The 27,737-nt window shown below is 46.8% G+C and overlaps 5 protein-coding genes across 5 annotated transcripts; all 5 read left to right on the top strand.

The window, feature by feature from the left end:
• Positions 1-1,545: 1,545 nt before the first annotated feature.
• UTP10 (Utp10p) lies at positions 1,546-5,641 on the top strand (the record flags this gene model as incomplete). Its single annotated transcript, XM_018879142.1, has 2 exons — positions 1,546-5,537; positions 5,626-5,641. The coding sequence occupies 2 exons, from the start codon at positions 1,546-1,548 to the stop codon at positions 5,639-5,641; spliced, it is 4,008 nt and encodes a 1,335-aa protein (XP_018737085.1).
• A 3,219-nt stretch (positions 5,642-8,860) lies between these two features.
• On the top strand, positions 8,861-10,237 carry RVS167 (amphiphysin; the record flags this gene model as incomplete). Its single annotated transcript, XM_018879141.1, has 1 exon — positions 8,861-10,237. One exon carries the CDS (start codon positions 8,861-8,863, stop codon positions 10,235-10,237), a length of 1,377 nt encoding a protein of 458 aa, XP_018737084.1.
• Positions 10,238-13,649: 3,412 nt separating this feature from the next.
• Positions 13,650-16,652, top strand: SAC7 (Sac7p; the record flags this gene model as incomplete). Its single annotated transcript, XM_018879140.1, has 1 exon — positions 13,650-16,652. The coding sequence occupies one exon, from the start codon at positions 13,650-13,652 to the stop codon at positions 16,650-16,652; it is 3,003 nt and encodes a 1,000-aa protein (XP_018737083.1).
• An 801-nt stretch (positions 16,653-17,453) lies between these two features.
• CSF1 (Csf1p) lies at positions 17,454-20,090 on the top strand (the record flags this gene model as incomplete). Its single annotated transcript, XM_018879139.1, has 1 exon — positions 17,454-20,090. The coding sequence occupies one exon, from the start codon at positions 17,454-17,456 to the stop codon at positions 20,088-20,090; it is 2,637 nt and encodes an 878-aa protein (XP_018737082.1).
• Positions 20,091-20,715: 625 nt separating this feature from the next.
• CSF1 (Csf1p) lies at positions 20,716-27,648 on the top strand (the record flags this gene model as incomplete). The annotated part of the gene is made up of 1 exon (XM_018879137.1): positions 20,716-27,648. The coding sequence occupies one exon, from the start codon at positions 20,716-20,718 to the stop codon at positions 27,646-27,648; it is 6,933 nt and encodes a 2,310-aa protein (XP_018737081.1).
• Between the last annotated feature and the right edge of the window lie 89 nt (positions 27,649-27,737).

The following is a 27,737-nucleotide window of genomic DNA, read 5'->3' as shown; positions in this document are numbered from 1 at the left end:
GTACGGAGCATCCTGTACAGTTCAAAATAATTGCAGACAACATGAAAATAATAAGAACAAATAAGTTCTGAAGTTTTAGCTGTTAAGTTTCACAATCCCTGCTGGTCATTCGATTTATATAAAACTCTGAATGTAACAGTATTCAAACAATCAGGTTCGAAGATTGCCAAAAGATTTCGATCCTGGCAATTGACTCTTCTAATTCTGACAGCTGATACTCTACCTTGAGCGTATTTGAACTTCCTTCCAGGATCAAATGTCAAAACTCATGAGAAAACTCCTGCGAAGCAGGAGCAACGGGGTCTGGGGCGGAGCCCCAGCCGCCGGAGGCAGAATAGCCCCTCAAAGAGCGATCTGCAAAAGATAAGGCCAAATAATAAGAGCCAATTGGGTTCTGTTGGTGTCTGGTGGACTCGAAAAAACGCGATAAAAAACCTCAAGCCAATAATACTTGGATAATAGACCAGGAGAGATAATATGGACTTGTACGGCTGCCAGGGGAAGGGCTACGAGAATGGACCTGCTTCTGATCGGCGGTACCCTGCATTATCTGAAAAATTCTGATCAGCCGTGTATATTTTTTTCATGATCAACCGAAGACTTCGAAAGAACTTGTAGACTGCTAAATCCCCACCAGAAGATGTCGTCATTAGCAAGCCAGTTGGCTGCTATCAGTGCCAATAATGACACTATCATCGACAAGAGAAGCAGAAAGAAAGTGCATTCTGTCTCTCTCATTTACGAACCCAGGGTTGCTGCCGAACAGGACTACGATACTATCTACAACACATCTCTGGAAGCGCTCCGCGAGCTGGAGATTCTCGATGGCGGTTTTGCTATTTTCGAAGACAGTCTCTTTTCCGAGACATCAGTGACGGTCGACAGAGCTGTTCAGGTGAGTGTTGGACTGCCTCCGGCGGCTGGGGCTGCGCCCCAGACCCCGTTGCTCCTGCTTCGCAGGAGTTGGCTGAGATCGTGGACGAAACGACTCGAGCGGAGCGGGGAACAGCGGGGTCTGGGGCTGAGCCCCAACCGCTGGAGGCGGTGTCTCGTTTTATGTGGCCAGGACTAACAGAGAATAGACTACGGAGCAGAATGAGCTGCTTAATAGGGCCATTGACAACTTTTTGTCGCTGCTGGCCCCCAGAATCCACTTGCAGCCTGCCATCAGGGCTTTGGAATGGCTGGTTCGTCGTTTCCAGTAAGTTTTTGATGGGAAGGAATGAGAGGAGATGAAAGATAGGATACTAACAGGATAGGATTCACACTCATAATGCGGAGATTCTGCTTTTGACAATTTTGCCATACTACTCGACACCAGTGTTCCTCCGGGTGCTGGATATCGTCACTTTGCCTCCTCTGTTCACCTTTTTGAAGAATTCCAAGGCTAATATTCAGAACCCTTCTAAGGATCTGATTATTCGTGCCTTGGTCACTGATTCTCAGCTTTGTGAAGTTGTTCAGACTTATATCAGTAGAGTTATTGTGGCTAGAAGAGCTTATCACGGGCTTTTGGCGTTCTGGTCTTCTACCAGCATTTGGACTATGATTTCTTTGAAAGACTCGGGTGCTAATGATCAGGAGATTGTTGGCAGATTTTTGCCCTACTGTTCCAATGCTATTTCGCTCAAGAAAGATCCTGATGCTCAAACTGCTGCATACATTATTTTGGCTGTTTTGGGCTCTCAGTTCCGTTTAAATAAAGAGGTCAAGAGTGCTGCCATTCAGAGTATCATTCTCAACTGGTCTCGTGCTTCAGTTAAGAGCGGTTTCTCCTGTATCACTCAGTTGGTCAAACTCGATGACACTTTAGAGCCGTTTGAAAAGGAAGATTGGGATGCCATCGAGAAGATTCGTGCTATCGACACTGAGATTAACGCTTTGTCAGAGCAGTATGATATTAGCCAGTTTATTGTCAGATGGGCTTTGTCTGTTTTGAAATACTCTCCTGAAAAGATTTACCTTGTGCAATCAGTGCTTGCCAGTGGAAAGTTTGGTATCAGCCATGGTCTTGATATTGTGTTAAGAGCCAGTATCAAGCTTGCTACTCAAGCTTCTGATGCCAATGTCAAGGAGCAACTTGTCAGTTTGTTTGAGTTTGTTCTTAGTTCTGAGGAAGGTGCCAAGGGTTTCAAAGAGGTACTTGCCAACGCCGGAGTTAGCTTTGATCAACTTGAACTGGGCGTTCAGAGCTCGATCCAAACCAAATTTGCATTTGTAAGAGGTCAAGAAGAAAGTGCTGCTGTTGATGACGATGTCGAAATGACTCAAGCTGAAGAGCTGACTGCAACTGTGACTCTGACTGAGGAGTTGAAGTCCAGATCTCCAGTAAAGGTTGCTTCATTCTTGTCTCTTGATACTAACAAGGAATTCCGGGAACTGGTTAATTTATTCACCTTGGGATTGCAATCTTCTCAGAGCGACATTCTCAAGTCATTACAGATTGATGCAGAATCACAGCCATCATTTTTGGTTAGAATATGGACTGGTGCTTATGCCAATCTTGCTAGAGTTCGTGCTTTGGAGTTGTTTAGTGCCATTGTAGAAGAAAATCCCTCTGTGGACTATCAGGCTGTTATCCCATTTTTGCTTGTTGCTCTTTCCGACGAGTCGGAACGGGTTAGACGAGGTGCCAGTAGTATCATTCGCAGCTTGGCTACCAGATATCCTATTAAGAAACCCACTGTTTGGGCTTTAGACAATCTTTATGGTGAAGGAGACCAGAGCTCAGAGGTGAAATGGCTTACATCAACTAACATCAAGGTTTTGCTGAATGATGTTCTTTTGCCTAATATTGACGAGTGCTACTTGGATGCCGATTATATCTCCAAACGTATTGGAGAGGTTGCTTCTGATAAGGAATTTAAGTCTTTGCAAGAACCTCTACTTACCTTTTTGACTAGTCACGTTCTGTCAATGAAACTTCCTCAAATGAAGGTCAGCTTGCTGCAAATTTTGAGAAAGTGGGCCAAGTCCAGCTCTACCTCTAAGCTTCTGACTCCTTTGCTTACGTCTTGGATTGACGAACGAGACACTTGGGTCAGTATCTGTGAGGAGGAGAGAGTATCATTTGATAAGCTTGAGACTGCTGTTGTCAGTATTGTGTCGTCTGGAGAAAAGAGTGGAATCGCATTCTTGGAGCAAGCCATTCGCTCCTCGTCTAATTTGAGTGACAAGGCTGGCCAAAGACTTGTTTATCTGTGGAAATCAGCTGCTTTGAAACCAGATACTCAACTTGGTCTGCTAAGATTCTTATCAGATGTTGCTGTTGATGAATCGATAACTTATGATAGTTTGGAAGTTTTAAACAACATTGAGATCACCACACCTCACTTTGTTTCTCTTTTGGATGATTGCAAGTTGGAAAGAGACAGTGCTGCCGCTAATAGCTCTGGTTCCAGAAGTGGTACTGCATCTCCTGCTGTTCCCAAGAGACGAAGAAGAAGCAGTAACTCATCGAGAGAAAAGTTCAGAGGTAGCGAGCTCATCTCTTTTGCCGAAAAGCATTTGCGTAAATTGACAGTTATTTTGGAGCTCCTTGACAAGAACAAGTCAGAGGGACCCAGTTGCATGACCCTATTGTCTCAATTGTTCACTATTCTTGGTGAAATCTTGTCTTTAGGAGCTGATTCTAACTTGCCATCTCTTTACACAGAACAGCTGTTGGCCAATTGTATGATATCGGCTGTTGAACAACTCAAGCACCAAAGACACACCAAAATAGACTCTGCTCTTGTCCGAGTCGACATTATTGTGTCTTGCATTCGCTCTTCATCGAGTCCTCAGGTTCAAAACAGATTCCTGTTGCTTGTTGCTAGTCTTGCTGAGCTTGCTCCTGAAGTTGTTCTCCATAGTGTTATGCCTATTTTCACATTCATGGGTGCCAACACCGTTAGACAGGACGATGAGTTTTCTGCACATGTTATTCAACAGACCATTTCACAAGTTATCCCAGCTCTTGTTTCTAACAACAATGGAACTAGTAATGAAGAGATTGAGTTCTTGTTGCTCAGTTTTGTTGCGGCATTTGCTCATATCCCTCGTCACAGAAGAGTCAAGCTGTTTGGTGCTCTTGTTAGAACCTTGAAGCCCGAGGCCAGTCTTCACAAGTTGCTCATTTTGTTTGGCAACAAGTATTCTGAGGCCAAGATTAAGAGAAAGTCGGCTGACCTCAAGTCGTATGTTCAATTTGGAACTACTTTTGTAAGATCGTTTACTGTAGTTGACCAAGTCACTGCTATCAGAAACTTCCTTGCTGTTTCGGAATCGATTCCTTTGACAGAGGGTGAGACTCCCAGCGAAGGTGGTCAACTCTTTACAGCTCTCACCAATGGCAATGGTACCAATGTTACTGACAATGCCACTCTCAAAGCTAATGTGTACGAATTCTTGACTAATGTATTTGGTGATGATGACATTGTTGGCGGGTATCCATCACTTAGAGCTCAAATTCTTAAAGAGGAAGCTGACAAGGCTGTCGTCATGGATATTTGTTCTGAGATTATCGAGCAACTCTTGAAGACAAGAAAGGCCACTTCTGATAATACCGAGCTTTCTGCCGTTCCTTCTCTCGCAGAGAACATTTTCAACTTCTTGGGCAAGATGTTAGAGGTGCTTCCTATGGGCAGTTTTGTGGAGGTTGTCGAGTCGTTACTTGCTAGTTCAGATATTGACGTCAAGGTCCATCTTTTGGCTCTTGTGCAAAGCAAGTTTGATGTCGAGTTGTCCACTGATGAAGATGCTGTGAAGGCTGCTATCAACTGTACTGCATTGTTGAAAAACTATCTGTCATCTACTGAAGATGCCCATATTATTCAGCTTGTTCTTGACGACTTGGATGTCATTATTGCCAAATTCGGCTCTCAAATGAGCCCTGAAGAGCTGCTCGCTGCATTGACTGCTATTGTTGGTGAGCGTGGACTATTGAACAGCGATATCAAGGTATTTGTTGCAGCTGTTGCTGCCTCCAGCAGTATCTCAACTGTTCTGGGTGCAAGAATGATTGGTTTGTTTGGCAAGATCGTACCAGTTGTGTTCAAGAGATTCGAAACCAGCTTGGCTCTGGAAAACAAGGACGATGCAAAGTTGATTCAATTGGCTACTTTTGGTCTTGTATCTGGTCTTGTTAAGAGAATCCCCTCGTTTATGACCTCGTCAGTTAAGAAAGTTTTCGAATTTGTGCTTGTTAGCAATGCCACTACTGTTGATGTCCGAACTCGTGTGATGGATGTTATCCGAAACAACATTGAAGACAAGCAGGTAATCTCGGCCCTGACTGGTACCTGGAAATATGCTGTTGACAATGGAATGGACTCTATCAACATTTTCCTTGACAGTCTTGACAAGGTTATTGACGTTAGTCCTAAGAAGGTTGTTTCGTCACAATCGTCGATTATCATTGGCTTCTTGTTGCAAGCATTTGAAGTCCGAGGCCAAGGCAACTATGGAAAGGAGGATACCAACCGTATTGAAGCCAAGGCTGTTTCCAGTGCTATTAAAGTCATTATGAAACTCAACGACAAGACCTTCCAACCCTTGTTTGTTCGAATTGTCAGATGGTGTATGGATGACAACAACTCAAAGGACTTTTCCAAGCGCATTGTGTTCTTCAAGTTCCTTGTCAAGCTACTTGGAAGCTTGAAGTCCATTGTTACCAGCTACTATGGCTATATTCTCGACCCAGTTGCTGAAATCTTGGAATTGTACGCATCTTCCAGTGCCAAGGCCCGACAAGAGTTACCTGAGTCGCTAAGAAGAAACGTACTCAATTCGCTTGTCATCTCGTTCCAGAACGATAACGACGAGTTCTGGCAGTCACAAGCACGATTCGACAAGATTAGTGCTTCGTTGCTGGCTCAGCTTCCCACTATCGAGTCCGGACTCGGCGCCCTGCTGGTCAAAGCCATTGTCACTCTGGCCGAAGTATGCTCGTCGCCAGACCATCACAAGGCCATTAACGAAGGAGTCTGTTCTCATATGAAGAATGGAAGTTCGAGCCAAGAAAAGATCTGGGCCATCAAGACCCTCCATGGTCTCTATAACAAGCTTGGTGAAGAGTGGGTATCAATGCTGCCTCAACTTGTGCCCCTCATTGCCGAGTTACTCGAAGACGAGGAAGAACAAGTTGAGCTCGAGGTCCGTCGTAACCTGGTTCCTGCCATTGAAGAGGTCCTGGGAGAATCGCTCGACAGATACCTCTCTTAAACGTACACTTCTCACAGCTCTCATAACCACACTGTGTTCACAGCTCTTCCTCTTACTCTATAACTACTATCACATCTCACATCACCCTCCAAAAATAATATACAATAATATATTTATATCTCATCTATTTACAAATTTCAAAGTTCCAAGCTATCAGAGTTGTCAAAACTTTCAAAGTCTTCGGAGTTCACAAAATTTCAAACTCAACCAGATCAAAGCTCTTAAAGTCTTCATCGCAAGAAACATTTCCCATAAACCGTCTTAACCTTGACGCTGCTTGTGCTTATTATTACTCTTGCAGTAAACATACACTCTGCCCTTTCTTCTGACAATCTACTTTCTGTTAGCAGGCAAGCTCCTTTTATTTCTCTCTCCTCTCTGCCTCCGGCGGCTGGGGCTCCGCCCCAGACCCCGCTGCTCCTCTCGCTTCGCTCGAGTCGGGCGTGTCCTCCCCAGTCTCTTCTCTATTAAACTCAGTAACAAAGTATAAACGAGCTCATGAAACGCTCATTTTTTAAAAAAATATCGCACTGAGCCTCTTGTGAGACACAAATCGAACAGCCTACCCACACCACCAAACACTTACGTAGCAGTCGGAACAGTATTTCTTGACAGAGGTTCTCACTTTCATGCCGCGAGCCTGGACCATCCAGCTGGCCGGCTGCTGGGCGAGCAACCCCGCCCGGGTCATGCCCAAAGCGGATCTGCTAATAGCACCCATCAATGGCCGGGCCAAGCTGCTCAGAGAGCGTCTGAAAATCAGCGACAAGGACATTCTAACCGGTCGTTTGTTTCACTCTCTTCACTCTTCTCACCGCTGCTGCTCATCTTCACCATCAACATCAACATGAAAAATATTGATCCTGTCACGTGACTATCCGACAGGTGCTCCCGACGGGGGATGGAGGTGTGCCTCCGGCGGCTGGGGCTCCGCCCCAGACCCTGGTAGCTCCTGCTTCGCAGGAGATGGCCGGGACCATCGACGAAAACGACTCGAGCGAAGCGAGAGGAGCCACCAGGGTCTGGGGCGGAGCCCCAGCCGCCGGAGGCAGACCCGACCCCCAAACCAACCCCGACGAACGGCTGTGCAGTGGGCCGCAGCAGCGGCTCGGGACGGGATCTCGTGAACAACGGAGGCGCCAGATAGCCACACAAACTCACGATAGCTTGCGACCATTGGTTGATAAGGGCACTGGAAGGTACACGACCCAGGAGCAGACTTCCGGCACGAGCCAGACCAAACAGACCAGATTGAGTTTGACTGACGTGTGAAACACAGGTTAAAGACTTCCCAGGAATTGAATTGAATTGGATTATTATTATTGATCAGCGCGAGCATCGGCCCCGTCGACATGAGTTGGAAAGGCTTTACAAAGGCCGCCGTGAGGGTGAGTATTTACGAGGTGGATGTTTTGAGAGGTTGCAGTTGGGATTGAGTCAATTGGGGCCCGTGGTTTAATAACTACGATTTCCGAATTGAAAGAGGTTCGATTGTTTCGGTTGTTGATGGGTTGTTGGTGGTTGCTGATGCCTGGTGGCTGGTAGCTGGTGGTTGCTGGCTCAGTGATTGTTGGGATTAAGACATGGCACAATGTATCAGAAGTTCAATCTTGAGTTTTCAGTAGAGAGACTACTAGAGAGTCCAATACAAGATCCGTTAGAGAATTTATTCGATATCCACCAGCTGGAGAATCCACTGAAGAATGTACTAGAGATTCTTGTACTGGAGAATTTACCAGAGAATCTACTCGATATCCATCGATACAATAAAGAATGTACTCGAGAATTTATTAGAGATCTCTCCATTGGGTAATTCATTAGAGAATCCAAAGGAGAGTCTACTAGACATGCTAGTAGATTCCACTAGAAATTCATCTGATGGATAATCTATTGGAGGGCCCTCAGCGGGAGATTCGATAGAAAACTATATTGAACTACTAGAGAATCCATTGGGGAATCTCCGAGTGTTTCAGCACAAGAATTATCTGAAGAATAGTAGAGAACCTATTGGGCAATCTAGTAGAGAGTCAGTCATTTGAAGAATCTACTGGAATATCACCAGCTGAAGAATCTACTGGAGATGCTATGACAGATTATACTAGAGAGTCGTCAGCTGAATTTCTCTGGAGAATTCTACTAGAGAATATATTAGAATCCACTGGAGTATCACCTGCTGGAGAACCTACTAGAGAATCTACTAGAGAACCATCAGCTGGAGGATCTACTGGAGTACTAATAGAAACTACACTGGAGAATCACTAGTGTATCCACTGGGTTGTCACAGCTGGTGAATATGTAGTGAGTCCAGTATAGAATCTACTGGAGAATCTACTTCTGAATTATCCGGAGAGTCCATTGACTTTCTGGTTGAGAATCTACTAGACATTCATTAGGTGGAGCGTTCGCTATCGAAAGATCGAAATGCCATTGTGTCACGTTATCCAACAATATCAGTAGCTGGAGCCAATAGACCCGACCGAAAGACACGAGCAAACAACCATGACCACCTAATAAACCCCGAGGACGGGACCCCCACGCCCGACTCGAGCGAAGCGAGAGGAGCCAGGGGGTCTGGGGCGCAGCCCCAGCCGCCGGAGGCAGACCGGCAACGAGCAGAACTAACAAGAACCAGGCGCCCCAATCGTTCAAACAGAAGATGAACATTGGCACACACACCAAGGATCTCGTTTACATTGACGCTGAGAGACGGTTCAAAGAGCTCGAAGACGAGACTAAGAAACTGCACGCCGAGTCGACCAAGTATTCCGAGGCAGTTAACGGTATGCTCAAGCATCAGATCGAATTTTCGAAAGCAGTGGAAGAAATCTATAAACCCATTTCAGGACGAATGAGCGACCCCAACTCGACGCGTCCAGAGGGTAATCCAGAGGGAATTCAAGCATGTGAACAGTATCGAGACGTTGTATTTGAATTGCAAGCGACATTGAAACCGGAGCTGGAGATGATTGAAACGAGAATCGTGGCTCCGGCCGACGAGCTTTTGAAGGTGATTAAAGCGATCCGTAAAATGAGCGTCAAACGAGACCACAAACAATTGGATCTCGACCGTCATACAGCCACTCTTACCAAACTACAGGGAAAGAAAGAACGGTCTATAAAGGACGAGAAGAATATGTATACGGCAGAGAACAATGTGGAGATCGCCAAACAGGAGTACGACTATTTCAACAATCTGTTGAAAGAAGAGCTACCAAAGCTGTTTGAGCTGGAGGCCGAGTTCATCCGTCCGTTGTTTCAATCGTTTTACTACATGCAACTCAACATCTTCTACACATTGTACAACCGTATGGAGGAGATGAAGATCCCATATTTCGACCTAACTGCCGACATTGAGGAGTCGTTCAACCGTAAGAGAGGCGATATCCAGGAACAGGCCGAGGCCATTGGAATCACGCATTTCCGAGTGGGCCATGCCAAGAGCAAGCTCGAATTGACCAAGAAGAAGTACGGTAAAGAGACTGAAGCTGGTGCTGCTGGAGCTGCTGCTGGAGCTGGTGCCTATGGAGCAGGAGCTTATGGAGCAGGAGCAGCAGCTGCTGGAAGTGAAGGAGTTCCTCCACCCTACCAGGGATACGGACAACAACCTCCTCAAGAGAAGTATGTATATCAAGCACCTGGAGCCCCTGCTGCTGCTGGCTACGGACAACAACCGGCTTATGGTCAACCAGCAGCAGCACCAGCTGGTTATGGTCAACAACCGGCTTATGGTCAACCAGCAGCAACAGCAGCACAACCTGTGTATGGACAACCAGCAGCAGCGGCAGCAGCAGCAGCTGTTCCCACAGCATACTCGCCATCACCGGTGTCACCCGTGGCCGCGAGCCCTGTAGCACCTGTGGAGTACTGTACCGCGCTGTACGACTACGAAGCACAGGCCCACGGCGACCTGTCCATCCACGCGGGCGACCGCATCGAAATCGTGCAACGAACAGCCGACCCCAACGGCTGGTGGACGGGCAAACTCAACGGCGTCCAGGGCGTTTTCCCGGGAAATTACGTCCAACTGGGCTGACCCCCGCCCCGCCACCCCCTCCTCCTATTCACCAACTCTTAGTTCCCCTATATATTTATAGTATCGTACCGTGCCACCACACACTAGTGGGGGTGGCGTGCCTCCGGCGGCTGGGGCTCCGCCCCAGACCCGGGTTGCTCCTGCTTCGCAGGAGTTGACAGGGGGTTCCCGACTCGAACGAAGCGAGAGGAGCCGGGGGTCTGGGGCGCGGCCTCAGCCGCCGGAGGCAAGACCGGACCCTGCAGCGTCCGGTGACGCCAGACTATGGTGCTATTTTTATAACATGGGCGGTATTTATAGCATCACCACCAGGACCCAGGAGAGGGGGGGGTACTGCCTCCGTCGGCTGGGGCTTCGCCCCAGACCCTGGTAGCTCTTGCGAAGCAGGAGATTCTTACGGGGTGCCACACGGCCCGACTCGAGCGAAGCGAGAGGAGCCACCAGGGTCTGGGGCGGAGCCCCAGCCGCCGGAGGCAGCACCCAGTCCCCTAAGCCCCCTGCTGGCTGACCCAGGCCCGTCGAGACCCCGGTCGAGCCAGAGCCTCTCGCTGCACAGGCATGTACGCGCATGCACATGTATGTACACGCACGTCGTCGACGCAATACGGGGCTGCATTAATCGCCACGGGACGAGGTGGGCCCCGCCTAACGGTTTTGGAGGTGCTGCCTCCGGCGGCTGGGGCTGCGCCCCAGACCCCCCGGCTCCTCTCGCTTCGCTCGAGTCGGGCGTGTGGCACCCCTGAGTAGAAAACTCCTGCGAAGCAGGAGCAACCAGGGTCTGGGGCGGAGCCCCAGCCGCCGGAGGCACGGGGGGGGGGGGGTATACCCTCATGGGCGGTGGGTGCATGTGGCCCCCGTTCGGGCGAGGTCCATATCGCCATGTCTGTTTTGGTGCGCATGGCGTCCCAATTGGCCAGGGCCGTTTGGGGTGACTGGCGGTGATTCAGGGTGACTGGCTGTGTCGGGGATTGGAACTCTATGCCTGATAGTTGGAGGCGGCCCCGTTTGATGATTGCGTGATCCCTTGGCAGGTTGGTTCTGGGCTCGCGGAGAAACTCTATTTGCTTATCAGGAAAGGGGGTTGACAACTGTATTTCTATAGATAGTACAATAGTACAGGGTTGTTGTACAGGGTTGTTAGTTGTGTTACAGCAGTGATGGTGTGGCCGAAGCGAAAAACTTGGCTTCCTGCTGGCTGTTTCAGCGGCGCCGGCTGCTGGGGTTACCAGGCCTTTTAGCTCGGGCCGCTGCTGGAGCTGGCGTCACCGTCTATTTAGTCTCGGCTGGGCTGCACACGCAGAGGCAGTAGGTAGTTGGGCCGATTGGATAGTGGTAGGCAGTGGGCAGTGGGCAGTGGGCAGTCACCGGTGGTGAGCGGTTCCCTGCCTGCTGGCCCCTTGCCACTTCCGCTGGCTCGCTGGCTGGCTGCTGCACAGCAACCGCCGTATCCACACGGATGGCTCCGCCAGTGTTAGAATCTCTGGAGCAACGTAGGAACCGCAACTGCAATGAGCAGCAACACGCAGCCGGGCTGCAGGCTCGACCATAGCGAGCCCACCCACAGGCTGCGGCCAGGTGTGCAGGGGGAACCCAGCCTACCGGGGAAATTGGGGGTCGGCGAGACGCAGCAAACCGGCAGGGAGCGTATCAAACAGCCTGACCGGGGTGAGCAGCAGACCCAAGAGTGGCGGCAGGAGTGCGCAAGAGCGGCAGCAGGAGTGGGCAGGAGCGGCAGCAGGAGCAGGAGCAGCAAACAGCAGAAACAGAAACAGAAGAAGAAACAACAGCAGCATGAGCAGCTCCGGCAGCAGCACTGGCAGCAGCAGCAGAAGCAGCAGAAGCAGCAGCAGCAACGGCAAGAACCATCGCTAGAAGGTACAGCTAACGCAGGCCCGCAGAAGAACTAGTACATAATTGAGATTTAGAACAATTTGACCGTGCAGGAGAAGAGACAGAAATACGCAGAGATTTACTATATATTGTTTTTTAGAACCAAGCGAATTAGCGTGAAAATTGAGTGCAATTGCAGTCTGTTCTAGACCAGCCAGTTTCAGAAGATCCAAAACACAATTGCTAAGACTGTGATATACGGACTCGCCAGACCTTGTGATAAGTGACGGTAGGTACTGATAACGACGTACGTACGAACGAAGGTACGAACAAACCAACGACCTGACTGACAAAACAAGAACTCGACAGTGGATTTAGTAGAGTGGAGAGGAGTAATATTCCTAGCAACTATCACAACGACCATACAAGGACTAATCAAGTGAGAAAGTCAAGACACTAATTCAGTGATTAGACTGATAGCTACGACGAAGCAACAACTACAGAGATAATAATAATAATACGAAGAAACAGAAGAAGACGAAGGAACTATATCATTCGAAAGATATTTTCGATTTGTTTTACGAAATTGTAAGTGAAAGAGAAGAGAGGAGAAGGACGACAAGAACGATATGAGGGTGTGGTTCGCCAGGTGAGAGGCCAGTGACGAGCACTGTTCTTACTCTCACTGTCTGTTTTTCTCTTCTGTGAATGTAACAACATCATTCATGTTACGACTCTGGATGGTAATAGGAGAGAGAGAAGACTGAAGAGAGAAGCGAGAAGAGAGAAGAGAGAAGACACAAACACGAACAGAGAGAACACACAATAGTACGAATAAGACTACAGACTACAGACTACAGGATACAGATGTTCGATACTGGGACAAGCAAGCAACAGATGAACATTCCACCGTTCGAATGGCTGAACAGCTGAATATTGGAAAATTGAACATAAAGAAGCAACGTCTCTGGCCGACAATCCAAACAAGCTCGCGAAGCGAGCACTACGGGTCCGGGCGGAGCCCGGCCGCCGGAGGCAAAACACCCACTCCCAGAGGCGGTGGCGAAGTGAAGATGTTGTGTGTGTGTTCAATTTGTGGTAGTCAGAGTGATGGGAGGATAGGAGAGAGACTAACTGGTGCAGAGAGCCTGATTTGGCACAGTGAGATACGGGAGTTCAAGATAGGACGATCCGACTTGAGACCAGGACCAGTATCAGGACTGGAATAGGACTGGAATAGGAGGGTAGCAGAACGACGCAGAGCCGCGATTGTAGACGACGGCAGCGGAATCTGGCGATTGTATCCGAGTACTGCTCATCACAAAACCTGCCTCATTTAGTGGCTGCTGATTTGAACTTGTGAATAGAGTTATTCGATAAGACGAGAAACGACGAGAAGCGACAAGACGAGGTGAAACGACGAGAGAATCACGAGAAACAAAGTGAGACCAATTAAAGGACTCAAACGATAGTAGAGCGACAGCTGGTATCGAGACGAACACGACGACAAGGTGAGAGCAGTTAGGAACCACCAGAATATAAATAGACAAGTAGAAAGAAGAGGAAGGAAGGAACAGCAACCATGGCATCGGCTGCATCCCCCCCTTCAAAGTCTTCTCTGGCTACGTGGTGGAAGCAGTTCAAGCAGCGACCGCACCTGAAGGACGACGAGCTGGACTATCTGTCTGATTCGGAAGGTGCTAGTGGTAGTGGAAGTGCCAGTGCTGAAGGAGGTGCGAGTGGTGGTATATATGTCAGTGGCCGGCCGAAACTGCGACATTTGTCGCATTCCAGCAGTGCTATTGGCACCATTCGATCTCCCAGTAATCAGAGTGTATCAGTAAACGGGTCTGGAGGAGGTGCTTCAGGTTACGGTAGTGCAAGTAGCGGTATTGGTGGAGGCAGTGGGTACAATAGTGCTGTGGGTACTAATGCCATGTCTCCAGAAACATTCCAAGCCGATAGCGGTGCCAGTGATAATGCTATATTCGGAGTTCCCTTAAAACAGTCTGTGGATTATGCATGGGTACCGATCAGTTTGACCGATCCTGAGACTGGCGAGTCGTTTAAATATGGCCATATCCCGGTGATTGTGGCTAAATGTGGTCGGTATTTAAAGAAAAATGCTACTTCTGTAGAGGGAATTTTCCGGTTGAGTGGTTCAGCACGAAGAATTAAAGAACTACAGGTTATATTCAGTACGCCGACCAGGTATGGAAAAGATTTGGATTGGACTGGGTTTAATGTTCACGATGCTGCTAATGTACTAAGGAGGTATCTGAATAACCTACCAGAGCCAATTGTGCCATTACAATTTTACGAGCAGTTTCGAGATCCACTTCGTGAGTATCCTAGAGTTGTCGAGTATTTGACACAGCAGTCAGCAGCGACTTCAGCAGCTCTTGGAGCAGGTGCTTCGGGACTGTCGTCGTTACCTAGCTATAGACGAGAACAGGCTCAAGCGCAAGCTTTTGCACAAGCACAAGCACAAGCCCAAGCGGCAGCGGGAAATCAAGGAGGTGATGATACATCGAATCATGGGCCAACAATTCCTCTTTCAGCATCAGTTCCTAGATCTATTACTCTAGGACTGTCAAATGAAGAATCAACTTCGAGGTCAAGAACCGGTTCGGGTTCAAGTATAGGAGCTGGTACTACTGGTAGTATCGGTACCGGACAAGCCACGGCATCTTCTACTACTCTGAGTGCTTCACCAGGTCAATCTCCATTCCTACCAGCAAGAACAAGCTCAGCACAACAACAATTACAATCAACACAACAAAATGGTCACACTAGCACCCAACCATCACAAGCATCACAAACAACACCCGAGATAGGAAGCATTCTCCACTCGGACATTAATGCCGCAGTAGATAGATACCAACACCTGATTTCGATCTTACCACCACTCAACCGCCAACTTTTGATGTATATTCTAGACCTGCTATCAGTATTTGCAGCAAGGGCCGAAGAGAATCTCATGCCAGCAGCAAACCTGGCGGCCATTTTCCAACCCAGCATTCTATCGCATCCAAACCACGACATGTCTCCACAAGAGTATCATTTATCACGATCTGCCATTGAATTTCTCGTTCAACATAGCAACAAGTTTCTGACTCATGTTGAGAACGAAGCCATTAGACAGCATCAACAGGATAAACGAGACGGTAAAACTACCGACCTAGCAGATCCACGAGCTGCAAGTTCAACAGCTGGTGCACCAGGGTCCACTGGTCTTGAACCTGTAAACATCAACAGTGCCACAGAAAGTACCCCTGAAAGCACCACGACTAGTGGTAACGGGTCAGTCAGTCGAACTAGCGGAACCACCACTACCTTTGTAACGCCCAACCCATATTCTAAACAGACGTATGAAAATGGAAGTGGAGGTTCAAGTGGAGGTGGATTGACTGTTCATAGAAGACGACACAGCAAGAGTTTAAGCAGTGTGGGCTCGTCAGGACCACCTGTACCAATTGTAGGATCTAATTATCATTCCATTCAAAGAGTACCAGTAGCATCGATCAGCCAAGAACCAAATACAACAACAGCTGCTGCTGGAGGAGCACCACCACCACTACAGTATCAACGACAGCCATCTGATGATTCAAACGGGTTTCTAACGACAATTAAAAGAACCGTCAGCATCACTCGACGACCATCGCAACGGCGGTCTACATCTGGTTCTTCGACATCTTCTGCTGCTAGGCTGCGGTCCAGCAGTGGAGCAAAGCCAACACCTGGTACACTTGGAGGATCAGTTGTATCAACTCCTACGGCACAAAGTCCAGCTCCACAGGCTGTCAATATTCCCGAGATCATTACTACCAATGCCAGTCAAGTGGATATAACGACGCCGAGTCCAGGATTCGAAGCAGTATCGCTTCAAAACACACCTGGGGCATCACCACCACTCGAACCGACACGGTCTCCAGACAGTAAAAAGGGGTTATCCAACTTATTTTCGCGGAAATCTAAGTCACCTAATCGAGGACGGGCCAGTTCTGACGACTATACGAGGCCTGAACCAAGTAACTTTTCGAATCAATCAATTGATCAAGCAATGGCTATGCTGTCAACGACTGGAACTACCGATCTTGGTAGTGGTAGCAGCGGAGTTCCTGGTGGAATGCACCATATTCAATCTTCCTTGCCACCTCCACAACAGCCATTTCTGCACCACAGCAACCATTCGAACAGTTCGTTAGGCCAATCTTCGACGACCAGTGGTGGTGGAGCTGGTGATTCGGACTACGATACAGGAAACCCACGACCACAAGACGACAGTGGGTCACCGAACCGCAAAACAAAGTCCCGATGGCGTCGTTCGCTCATGATGTTCAATATGGCAGGAGTCGGCGACTCGTTCCATGACCTGTCCAACACCAGCACCACCTCGAGCTACGGAGCTTCACACGTTCCCGACCTACAAACCGGCGACAACCTCTCACCAACCAACTCGGCCATCCGGTCTCAAAGCCCTGGCCGCTGGTTCAAAAAGAAGGCTCTCAACCGAGGTCGTAGTTCCAGTCGCGACGGCAACCATCCCGACCCGGACGCCCCCTCGGACACCGCTCCCCAGTAGCCATGTACCCTGAAATGATGTTACGACAAACGTTCTCCTCCTTTTTTGCCTCCGGCGGCTGGGGCTCTGCCCCAGACCCCGTGGCTCCTGCTTCGCAGGAGATGATTGGGGCCTCACTGCCTCCGGCGGCTGGGGCAGAGCCCCAGACCCCGTAGCTCCTGCTTCGCAGGAGACTGCTGGGACCTTCGACCAAACGACTTCAGTCGGGAGGTCTGCTGTTAAGGGGCAGTGGGGGTGTTTGGGGGCAACCCGGTTATAGCGGTGTAGATCTTTTCATTTACCCCCATGAAAACGGCCTTTCTGAAGTCCAGCCGGCTTTATACCACGCTCATTTTAAAGCTCTGTTTTGGATGATAGGCTAAATTCTGTTTATTTTCCAATTGAACCGCATCCACGGCCGTGAGGAAGGGCCAAAAAATCCGTAGCCCCGTTAAAAGCATACCTGCTGGTAACCCCCCAAAAAACCCACAATCCCCATCCTGGCTCGATAATTGCTCTATTTACAGCCATAAAACCACTTTCCCGAGCTCCAGGACCGCCGATGTAACAACTCGAGCGCAGCGAGAGGGCCGGGGGGAGGCTCTGGGGCGCAGCCCCAGCCGGAGGCATGCCCGCATGCCCCCACCGGCCCCTCGGCCTCCGGTGGCTGGGGCTCTGCCCCAGACCCCGTAGCTCCTGCTCCACCAGAGGGAGGCGGAGACGAAAACGACTCGAGCGAAGCGAGAGGAGCAACCAGGGTCTGGGGCGGAGCCCCAGCCGCCAGAGGCATGATGCCCCCACCGGGCAGGCCCTAACCCATACATGAGGGTACCCCTGGTTCACGGGGTATCGGTCGCATGTTGGAGGAGAGGACGTAGACCCAGGAGAGCAAGAAGGTCAGGAGTCGCGTTTGGCGGTGTCGAGATGAGTTCTGTGTCTGCTCAGTTCACGACGGTGTCGATTCTGAATAACCATGAGTTCAGTTGGGTTTTCATTGTCGACTGGATCCTGGCGCTCGTGCTGACCATATTTATGATCTTCTACTTCAACCGGGCTGTGGGTTGGCTGGTATCTTTTCTGGCCCGTTGGTATTTATGGCGGGCTCATCATGCTCAGCTCGAGGTCCAGTCGCTTCAGGTATCATTGCTTGGTGGCAGGATTTTTTTCAAAAATCTGTCGTATGTCGGCACGAATGAGGCCATATGTGTATTAGAGGGCAGCTTCACTTGGCGGTATTGGCTGTTTTATACTCGCGAGTCGTTGATCTCGGGCTTTTTAAAGGACAGTCATAAGGGGGGTTCCGATTGCGAGCCTCAGGACTTTCTTGGTGCAACGAGTGACGACGGTGCGGGGTCTGGAGTATCCGGAACAACCGCAACAGGTGCTTCGTCACCCCCAAATCCAAGTCCTGCTCGGTCTTCGAAAAATAGAAAGTATCCAGCAAGACTGGTATTTGACGTCACAGGTGTGGAATGGTTTGTTTTTAACCGTACTCCTGCTTATGATGCTCTGCTTGATCTGGCTAAGAAAGGCTCGGCTGTGAACTCGGACCAGCAAGAACAGGAGAAACAAAATCAGGGTGATTTGGATACGAATCACAAACAAAATTTACAAAATTTACAGAAAGAATGCAGTGGTGCTGAAAATACGTCGGGAACAACGGGGCCTGATAGTCTTGGAACTGTGAGATCGTCTTCTTCAGCCAGTACGTCGTCGTCTTCGTCAGACCAGTCTAATTTGACTTCGTACGATAATATGATGTTGCGGATGCTACCGCTTGAAATCCGCTGTCATAATAAAGGTGCCATGGTTATCGGTAATAAAGATACTTCGTCTCTGCTGATTTTCCATTTTGAGTCTGGGGTATGCTCGGTTGATGCTGCCCCGCCAACCTCAGATCTCGATAAGTTCAAAGTCATCTATAAAATCAATACTGTCAAGCCCATTCTTGAAATGCGACCTAATGTTGATTATAAGGGCCCTGATACAGTTGGATTTCCGTCGGTGTCTCCTCTTTCGATTTTGAAGTCGATGAGCTGGCAGTCGGTTCTGGCCCATTTGAGCCGTTTACGACGGTCGGCGAGGAAAAAGAGCAAAAAATATAAGAAAAAATCAAAAGCTTCTGCTAATAAGATTAGGGGTAAGAGCAAAAACAGGACTAACCCAAGAGTCGGTCGAACTACGAGCCGCAAGACCTCGTTTGCCGATGGGTTTGGCAGGTTTATGACCCACCGAGCATCGACTATATATCAGACATCATCATCCTCATCTTCCTCAGAACAAGACGAAGAGGATGATTATTATTATGATGAAAACTATCATCCGGACGAGAATGACGATAACGACAATGACAAAGAAAAGCCTTGGAGAGGTTTAGCAAGGTATAATATTTATTACGGAAATGATAACCGAGATGTTTCGGACGACATCCCACTCGACCAGCTGGTTGATGAGTATGCCAAGTATTCAGTTATACTGGATGCTGCCGAGGGCACGATTGCGTACCACTACGATATTCCCGGCAAAGTTCCAGATGGAATAGTGCCTTCTACAGATGATCCCCTGGGAAATGGTAGGCTGGAAAACTCGCCTGGCCGAGATCCTGAATGGGGTGTGGATATGAGCTTTACCTCGTGTACAATTCATTACGGACCATGGGCCGATCGACAGCGAGTGTTTATTCAGAACATGCTGTTCCCAAGGTCGTTCACCAATAGTACTCCTGAGCCAGTGCGGATGAAAGGACAGGATAGACTGGGCATGGAATTTAAATTATTTATTGAGTTCAAGGAGGATGTGATTATTCGAATCCCCACTCGTGAAGCTAGCAAAAATCAAAAGTTTTATGCTAGTTATAAGGAAAACCCCACTGCAAACTCGCTACGTGCTTTTGGCTGGTTAGAACTAAAAGCCCGTCACTTATCCACCATGTCCTACACAGGTGCTTTAGTAGCCAATAAACAAGGCTGGAATAATAACTTTCGAATGGATTTGAAGGCGCCTGAATTACGGACAAGTGTTAACCACGGCTTGGTATTCTCGGCTGACCGCCATACTATTCAAAGTACTATGAAATCGCCTTTACAATGGAATGGGATACAGGAATGGGACTTTCGTTTCAACTCAGAAAAAGTAGAGACTTTTTTCCTTCGCGAACATGTTTCATTACTTACCGACTTGATCACTGATTTCGCATCGGGACCACCTGTGACATACAATCAGTTTGTCCCCTTTCGCTATACCATTCAGTGGCATATCTCGGATTATGGCATTTACCTCAACGTCAATGATAAGAACATTATCAACAATCCTTCTGATTTTGACGACAACACATTTGTATCGTTTCAAGGCCAATCTGTAGATATCGACATTCTCATACCTATGGAACAGGTATCATCCATCAAGAATCGAGTAGATTTCAAAATAGCTGTAAGTGATAATTCAGTTTCAAAAGGTTGAAGTTCAAGGTTAAGAGCAAGTACTAACGACCAAGTCTCCTCGATTTGATCTGGTAGTAGATGTCCCTCCATGGCATACTATCAGGAACTTTTTAGATGCCCCTGGTACTGGTAGATGCTATAACTACGAGCTGGATGGCAGCTACACCTACTTTTCTAATATAAACCAGGGAAACACCGACACTCTTGTTTTCAACATGAGGGGTGATGACACGACCCTGATATGCTATGGGTTTGTACTCAAGTATCTTATCAAGATCCGCGAAAACTATTTTGGCGAGGATGTTCAGTTTCAAACGCTGGAGGAGTACAATGCAAACCCCGAGACTCCGCCTGTAGAGTTTACACATTCTAAAGTGAGTATGGCTCTCGCGTCCACAAATAGACAGAGAAACTAACGATTAGGCCGATAATGATATGGATGTCATCATCTATGCATACGTTAAGAAGGCAGCCGTTGTGCTGCCATTACAGATTTACGGGGCAGAATCCAATATTAGTCTTGAGTTTTGTTCTCTGGATTTTGACTGCCGTTTTACCAACTATTACATGGGTAAGTGCCAAGCGCAATGCATACGCAATCTTTAACACTATGAATTTTTACTAACAATTTTTCAGATCTTCAAATGAACGGATCTCCTTTCAAAGGGTTTTATGCTACCAAAGCCGATCCAACTGTGCTGCTAGACTATGCTCATATCGATAGAGACGACGAGACCAGTATTCTATTCGTTGATGGGCTGGTTGCCCATGGCCATCGTATGTTTGGCTTACCTCCAACAGAACCCACGTATTTCTGCAAGTGGGATTTTGATATAGGAGATGTTCTCATTGCTGCTCCTTTAGAGGTAGCAGAAGCTTTTGGAAGAATTGGCAGATGTCTAGTTTACTCGTACGAAGACATGGAAAACTCACTATTAATTCCTGAACCACCTCTATATGACGTTACCTTTGTATCAGCTAAGATCTCTAAAGTCAAGGCTCAGTTTTCATCTGAAAAGTACATACTTGAGCTTGTCACCAGTGCTATCGACTTTAGGTTTAATGATCTTGCCAATGAGAGGTATTCTGAGAGGGTCACTTTAGAAATCCCATCTATTTGTACCTCTATTTTGGACCGATTCCCATATGCCAACAAAGCACATTCTATCAAAGCGACATTCAGAACTTCGCTAATTGTGAGTAACTTCGGTCAAAAGAGAAACATGGAGTTATGCAGAGAGTACCAGCAGGATCATATCAGATTACACGATGCTCCATTCCATAGGTGTGCCTTTGTATTGGATTCGAAGCGCAGAAAATCTCCTGAATACTCTGTTGCTGGTGTACGTGCTGGTCCTGTTCCAAGTATTCCAATTCTTGGTGTCCCACCACCCATCACCAGGGATACAATGCCGATTTTGGATCCCAATCTCGGTTCCGGAGACTTGCATCGTCATAATCTGGGTAGTGATGAAGCAGCGTCTTCCTCAGCTTCCACCGCCAGTCGTTTCAATGAGTCATTATCCAACTCTTCAACTGACATAAGTCTGTCACTGTCAGATGATGATGAATCTGTTCGGTATCGACCTGGCCCGGGAAACCATGGCCACGGACTGACTCGTCGACCGCCGTATGCTGTCGACACTCAGAAAGATGTCGCAAATAACCCATTCTTACCTGCTCGAGGCTGGAAGCTGCTCGAAAAGATATCTGCTGACCTTTTGACTGATGATGATTTTAATTTACAGCCAACTTCCAATTACAACAAAGGAGAGGTCGCGTCACCTATGTCTGTACTTGATCCCTCGACAAAATACGAAAACTTGGTTATACAATTCGGTTCTGTCGAAGGTGATGTGAGCCCTTTTGCATTGGGTGCCATAAACGAAATAATAGAATCAATGGGTAAAGAAGACATGGAAACTTCAATGGATACATTGCAAATAGAGTTTTTCAAGAGATTGCATATGAGACATGTCACAGTACTGAACCCCGAGGTCACCAATATTAGACTTATTGTCCCCAATATCTCAATTAAATATGGAGATTTGGAAATCAGAGAGGAAAGTCGTAATGTCCTCAATCTTGAGAACCACATTTATTTTGATTTTCATGGACTAAACCTGGTGGTAAGGTTGCGGGAGCAGTCCAGTGTTGACCAAATGTTACAGGCTCAACATAGCCCTATAAAACACACTGTCTACCTCAATCTTGACAATTCCACTATTGGTGTACGAAAGGGAGGTGAGACTGCTTCTAATATATTTGAGGGTGCAAGAGAAAATAGCCCTGTAGTACTTCAGATTGATCGTACTGAGTTTTGGTGGCACGAAGACCAAGAAACGACTGGTTCCCTTCGTATAAAAGCGGTCGACTCATTTGTTATGAGCGAGCAGGTACGATGGGTCGCCGAGTTTTTGGATAATAATATCGAAGAACTGAAGAGGATCAATGTCTCATCCACTAATGAAAGTAACCGACCAAAAATTAAGAAGCAGCAACAGGATCATAACCGCACAGCCTATGTGCTGTATCAGTTGGCAAAGGCTGGTGAGTCTTTCAATATCCAGCGAGACCCATCGGTACTTACTCGACCAGCTTATATTATTCAATCACCTATGCACATTCGTGCCAGTACTAGTTGGAAAATTATAATGCGACTCCGTCATATTCTGCGTACCGTGCCCAGTGAGTGGCGTGAATACCATACTGAGTTTCTTTTGAATGGTTCGTTTGAAACCCCACCAGACATTAAAGAACAAACTATTAATATTTTTGCCCGGTGGAGAAACTGGGAAATGACCAATATATCGAGCAGTTACGTGTTTGGCTATGTTTTTATGGAGACTTCGTTGAAGGAGAGATTGATGTCTGTTGCGACTAGTACTTCTTTGGATATCGAAAGTATCGGCTTACGACTACAGTATTCGGAGTCTGAGGATTATCTCTGTTTTGACTATTTGAAGCTGCTTTTTAACTGGTCCGGTAAGCAGTATAACGAGGGCCCCGATTCTATATCTCCTCATGACTCAGTTGAAGAAGATAATAACAGACTGTTGGATTTCGAGTCCGTTTTGAGCTGTTTGCATATAAGGAGTCGATATAGTTATCATCTCCTCGAGGTGTATGACAGTGTGTCTGATATGATATTCAAGAAAAATCCCCAAGAAGTTGTCAAAACTGAATCGACTGAATCGACAGCAGCTGTTGAAAGCCAAGCGAAGAATACTCCTGGTGTATTATTCCCAATGGTTGCTATGCGTACAAGTTTTCTTTTGGACCAGTTATCATCGGTCTTCATTTTACCATCAGCAGAACTTGATCTACAAGGCCATCAACTAAAACTAACTGCCTTCTTTGAACAGCTTGATCCGGCGAACCGAATTGATGCAGCAGTTAATGTCATTACGAATTGTTCAAGTTTCGCAATAGCTCTAAACAAGAGAACCCCTTTATATGGTACAAAGCTTTCACAAGAAAAGATGTTACAGATACTGGTAAACTCATCTGTTTTAACATATACTAGTTATGGGCCAATGACAACATGCTCGAAATATATTGCGGCTCGTTCAACTGAATTCAATGTTTCAATGGAAAAAGATTTGGATCAGCAATTGGATTTTGCTTCCCAGTTACTGAGACATGACTGGAGATGTCTCCGCGAGCACGTCAAGGCTTGTCAGAACAGTTCAGAAGCTCCTATTCCGAAAAAGACAGATCCTGCCTTGCAGTATTCAGGAAATCTATACATCCAGCTTAATGCTGTCCACACAAAGCTAACATTGAGGCTTCTACCGTCCCTGTCAACAATATACCAGGCCGAAAATGCGTTTATTAAAGCGAATCACTCCGAAAAAGAGGATTTTGGAGTTGCTGAATTAAGTATTGAGGAACAGTTGTTTAGAGCCGGTAGTAACCTTGCTGACTTAGAGGCTGGTTTTGAATTGTTCGCATTCAAGATGAGTCCAGCTGTAGTATTGATACGCAAGGAAGAGCTAAAAGGAATGAAAGATCACTCTTTGGAAGTCCTAGGATCTGTTTCTGAATTGAGCTTCAACACAGAGTCTGTAGCGCAGTTGCTGAAACTGGCTCAGAGTGGAATTTGGCAAGATGAAGCGAAGGCTCTCGAAACTCATATCAACAATTTCAAGAAAGAGGTTTGTGCTGTTACTATGTTAGGTGAGCCTCCTGCTACTGAAACTGTAGCATCCCAGAAATCTGTCAAATCATTGAAGCCACCTTTAATTAGGCTGAGTATGACTTTTGGTAAAACATCTATGCTGATTCCTGCTTACGGATACAATGCTGTCATGGAGGTGGATGGATTCGGAATCCAAGCAAGCTCGTTCATTCGGTTTGAGGACGGCTTTGCTGAAGGTTTCGTTACCAGAACCCCACTATTTATTACAACGTCGATGGATGAATTTAAAGTGCTTATTTATCGTAAATCAAGTGAACAAGAGAAGTTCGTATTTATACGACTGCAAACTGCCATGCAGCTCAGGCTGTCACAGGATGGTGGTAAGAAGATCAAACATTTATTAAGTCTCAAGAGCAACTTTACTCGTATTTCGTTCACTCCAGTAATAATTCAGGCATTAGTGGAAGTCGTTAGCAGCTTTTCCGAGGATATGTCCAAGTATTCAGTGCACGAGAAAGGTGCTAATCCAGCAACGTCTGAAATTGGTGAGCCTAAAATTAGCGATGAACTTGGACGTGGATTTGTGGACAAGTTTTGTCGCAATTGCACGGCCAGTATGCTTGTTAATGACGTTTCTGTTGCCTGGTTGTTTGAAGATCGGGGCCCAACAAGGTTTACCTCACACCCAGGTTTGCTTTTTGGCTATGAAGTGCTTGATATTCAGGTAGTTTCCTTTGCTTCTCATATGGTCTTGAAAAACGTCTATTTGGCGCCAGCATCTGAGAGACAAATATTCCTCACCAAGCCAGTAACCTCAAGAACAGCCAACTCAGCTCTCTTACCGAATGTTGAATTAAGGGCTGAATTTGAGCATGAGGTATCTTTACAATTAGCTGGTGAGTCTTTGAAGTTGACGTTACTTCCTAATTGCGTGGTTCTGGTATCAATGTTCTTAGATTCGATTTCTGCAGCTCAAGCCTTGATAGAACAGAGTGCACTTTCTGCGGATATCTCTACTGTGCCTGAGACTCCAGCACCTGTGAAGCCTCTAAGATTTCCTTTCTCGTGGCGTTTGAACCTCAAATTTGATGGCGCAGTAATTGAGCTTTGGGATGAAGGAGAATTTTTCGATACTGGAAAGGTTTCGAAACCTACTGTCAAAAAGAACTCGATGTACAGTGAAGAAGGTGATACGACGGGCCCTGAAGATGAAGATGATTTCCGAATTCCATCTTTATCACTTCAAACCCCCGCATTGAAAGCAATATTTGAGTATAACTCAGAAGGAAACAAGGGATCGAAAGATAGGTTTGGATGCGAAATTTCCATCACACCTACATCAAATGTCATATATTCCCGAGTTGTGCCTGTAGTTGTCAGTATGACAAGACTGGTCAAGGAAGTTGTGCGGGCAAATCATCAATTTAACACGGCGAGGAAGCGTGAGAAGAACTTATTAGTCAATAAGACGGTTAGAAAGCACTCTGCAGCTGGAAACGGCCCTACTACTGAAGATGTGGAGTTGTTATTTTCGGCTATTGACGCCAATATCATGATTCGATTTGAAAGTCAAGAGCTAACTTTCAGCTGTCTTCCGACAGCAAAAGTTTCTGCAACGGTGTCGGTTGATAGGTGGTTTATCGGGGTGCATTCTGGCGAAGTGGCTAAACAGGGACGTATAGTTACGGCTGCTTTCAGCATCCAGAATTTCAAAGCTTCATTGCAACACCAATATTCAAGAGATGTCAGTGGGTACATTGCCCTAGAAGATGCTATGATCATGCTGACAAAGGGAAAAGAAAATACACCCTTGGAATCTATTCGGGTAGCAGGCAAGATCAGTAGCATTATCTTTGATTTGAACATGAAACAGATGCAGGACTTGGAAGTGTTCCAAAATATTTGGATGCCCTCCGGAACACTCAATACTCAACAAGTAAGAGAGCCACGTATGGAGATAGCAAGCGATCCTGACTATGGTATGGTGATGAAGTTCCGTCGCGCCAACACAACTGTAGCAATTCCTTGGTCAATTGATTTCACTATTATTAGAATCCAGGGATATATCGATATGGGTCAGTCAATCGGGAAATTCGACTGTAAACTGGACAGATTCTGGATTAGTTTGCAGAAGAGCTTGGACTGGGAGCAACATTTGTCATCAGGAATTGATCTTATCTTTTTGCAGTCGCATGGTCGGTTAGATACTACGGTTTCATTAGAAAAACCGCATCTTCGTACTGCAATAAAGTGGGACAAGGAGGTAGAAAGTTTCACTGTGCCATTGGTTCAGGCTGTAGCTGGATTTAGCGCGTTTGAGGTTAAAATTTCACTCGAGTATCATGTGTTTGCAATGGTTTATATTAACTCTGTTCACTTTGCAATGTCAAATCAGCGGGATCACAACAAGATTCTCGGTGATCGACTGATTGCAGTTGGAGAGCTTGGAACAGTAAACTTTTTCTTCACGGCGTTAGCAGCATCATATTTTGTCGATGTTGTGTATACATTCAAAAGACTGAGAAAGGCTAGTCATGCATCGTATGAGGCTATTCTTAACGATTCATCTGATAAGCAACAGACACACACAAATACTCCAAAAACAAAGAGGCATGATCGAAAGAAACTTGATGATGAAGCCCTATCTAATCTCTTCTCCAAACTGCGAACAATGTTTGATTTGAGGATAAACTCTCTTAATCTGTATATTTATCCTGGAAGCTTTACTGACAGTACCTTGTTTACTGCTAGTTTGAACGCAGCTCATGCTCGCTTCATACAGGAACAGAAAGATGGCACTTTGGAATCTGATCTTAGACTTAACATGAAGAGTGTTCTAGTAGCTCTTGCTACTTCAAAGGCGGCCCCTGATTTGGATATTGGTTTGATTACGGTACCTGAATTTGTATCATTTGCCGGCCAGTCTGTTCGTGGCAGCACAATTATTTTCGTCCCAGTATTCCATGTCTCTATGAGGTCGTGGCAAAAGTTTGGACAGCCTGTGGTTGAATACACTTTTACCAGCTCCATTGGTGGTAGGGTGGATATCGGATGGAACTTGGGATCGGTCACTTTCATCCGTGAAATGTGGGAGAATCATGCACGGGCTCTCGCTCAGAGACAGAAGACTTATTCGATGACGATCAGTGATTCCAAGGTTATTGCTACTGGTGCTGATCTGGATAAGAATCTTAAAGAGGTTGAATTGAACCCTGTATTCAAGTATATTGCAAGAGAACCGCCAGATATCGCAACACCCCAGTTGCGTCAAATGGGTGAAGCCACCCCACCGTTGGAGTGGCTCGGTCTACATCGACAAAAGTTCCCTGGTTTGACTCACCAGTTTGTTATTGTTGGACTACAATCGCTTGTTCATAATATCGGTAAGTATTTTGTGCATTATGAGATTGCACTATTGGAGTTGAATGAAAACTAACAGATATTAGAACAATTATATGGAGAAGTCTTAGGACACTCTTAACTTATTTATTGATTACACAGGTAATCATTTTAGCATTCTAGTAT

Source organism: Sugiyamaella lignohabitans, chromosome B (assembly GCF_001640025.1).
Source record: "Sugiyamaella lignohabitans strain CBS 10342 chromosome B, complete sequence".
NCBI classification, from domain to species: Eukaryota; Fungi; Ascomycota; class Dipodascomycetes; order Dipodascales; family Trichomonascaceae; genus Sugiyamaella; species Sugiyamaella lignohabitans.
This window is presented reverse-complemented; position numbering and strand designations above follow the sequence as displayed.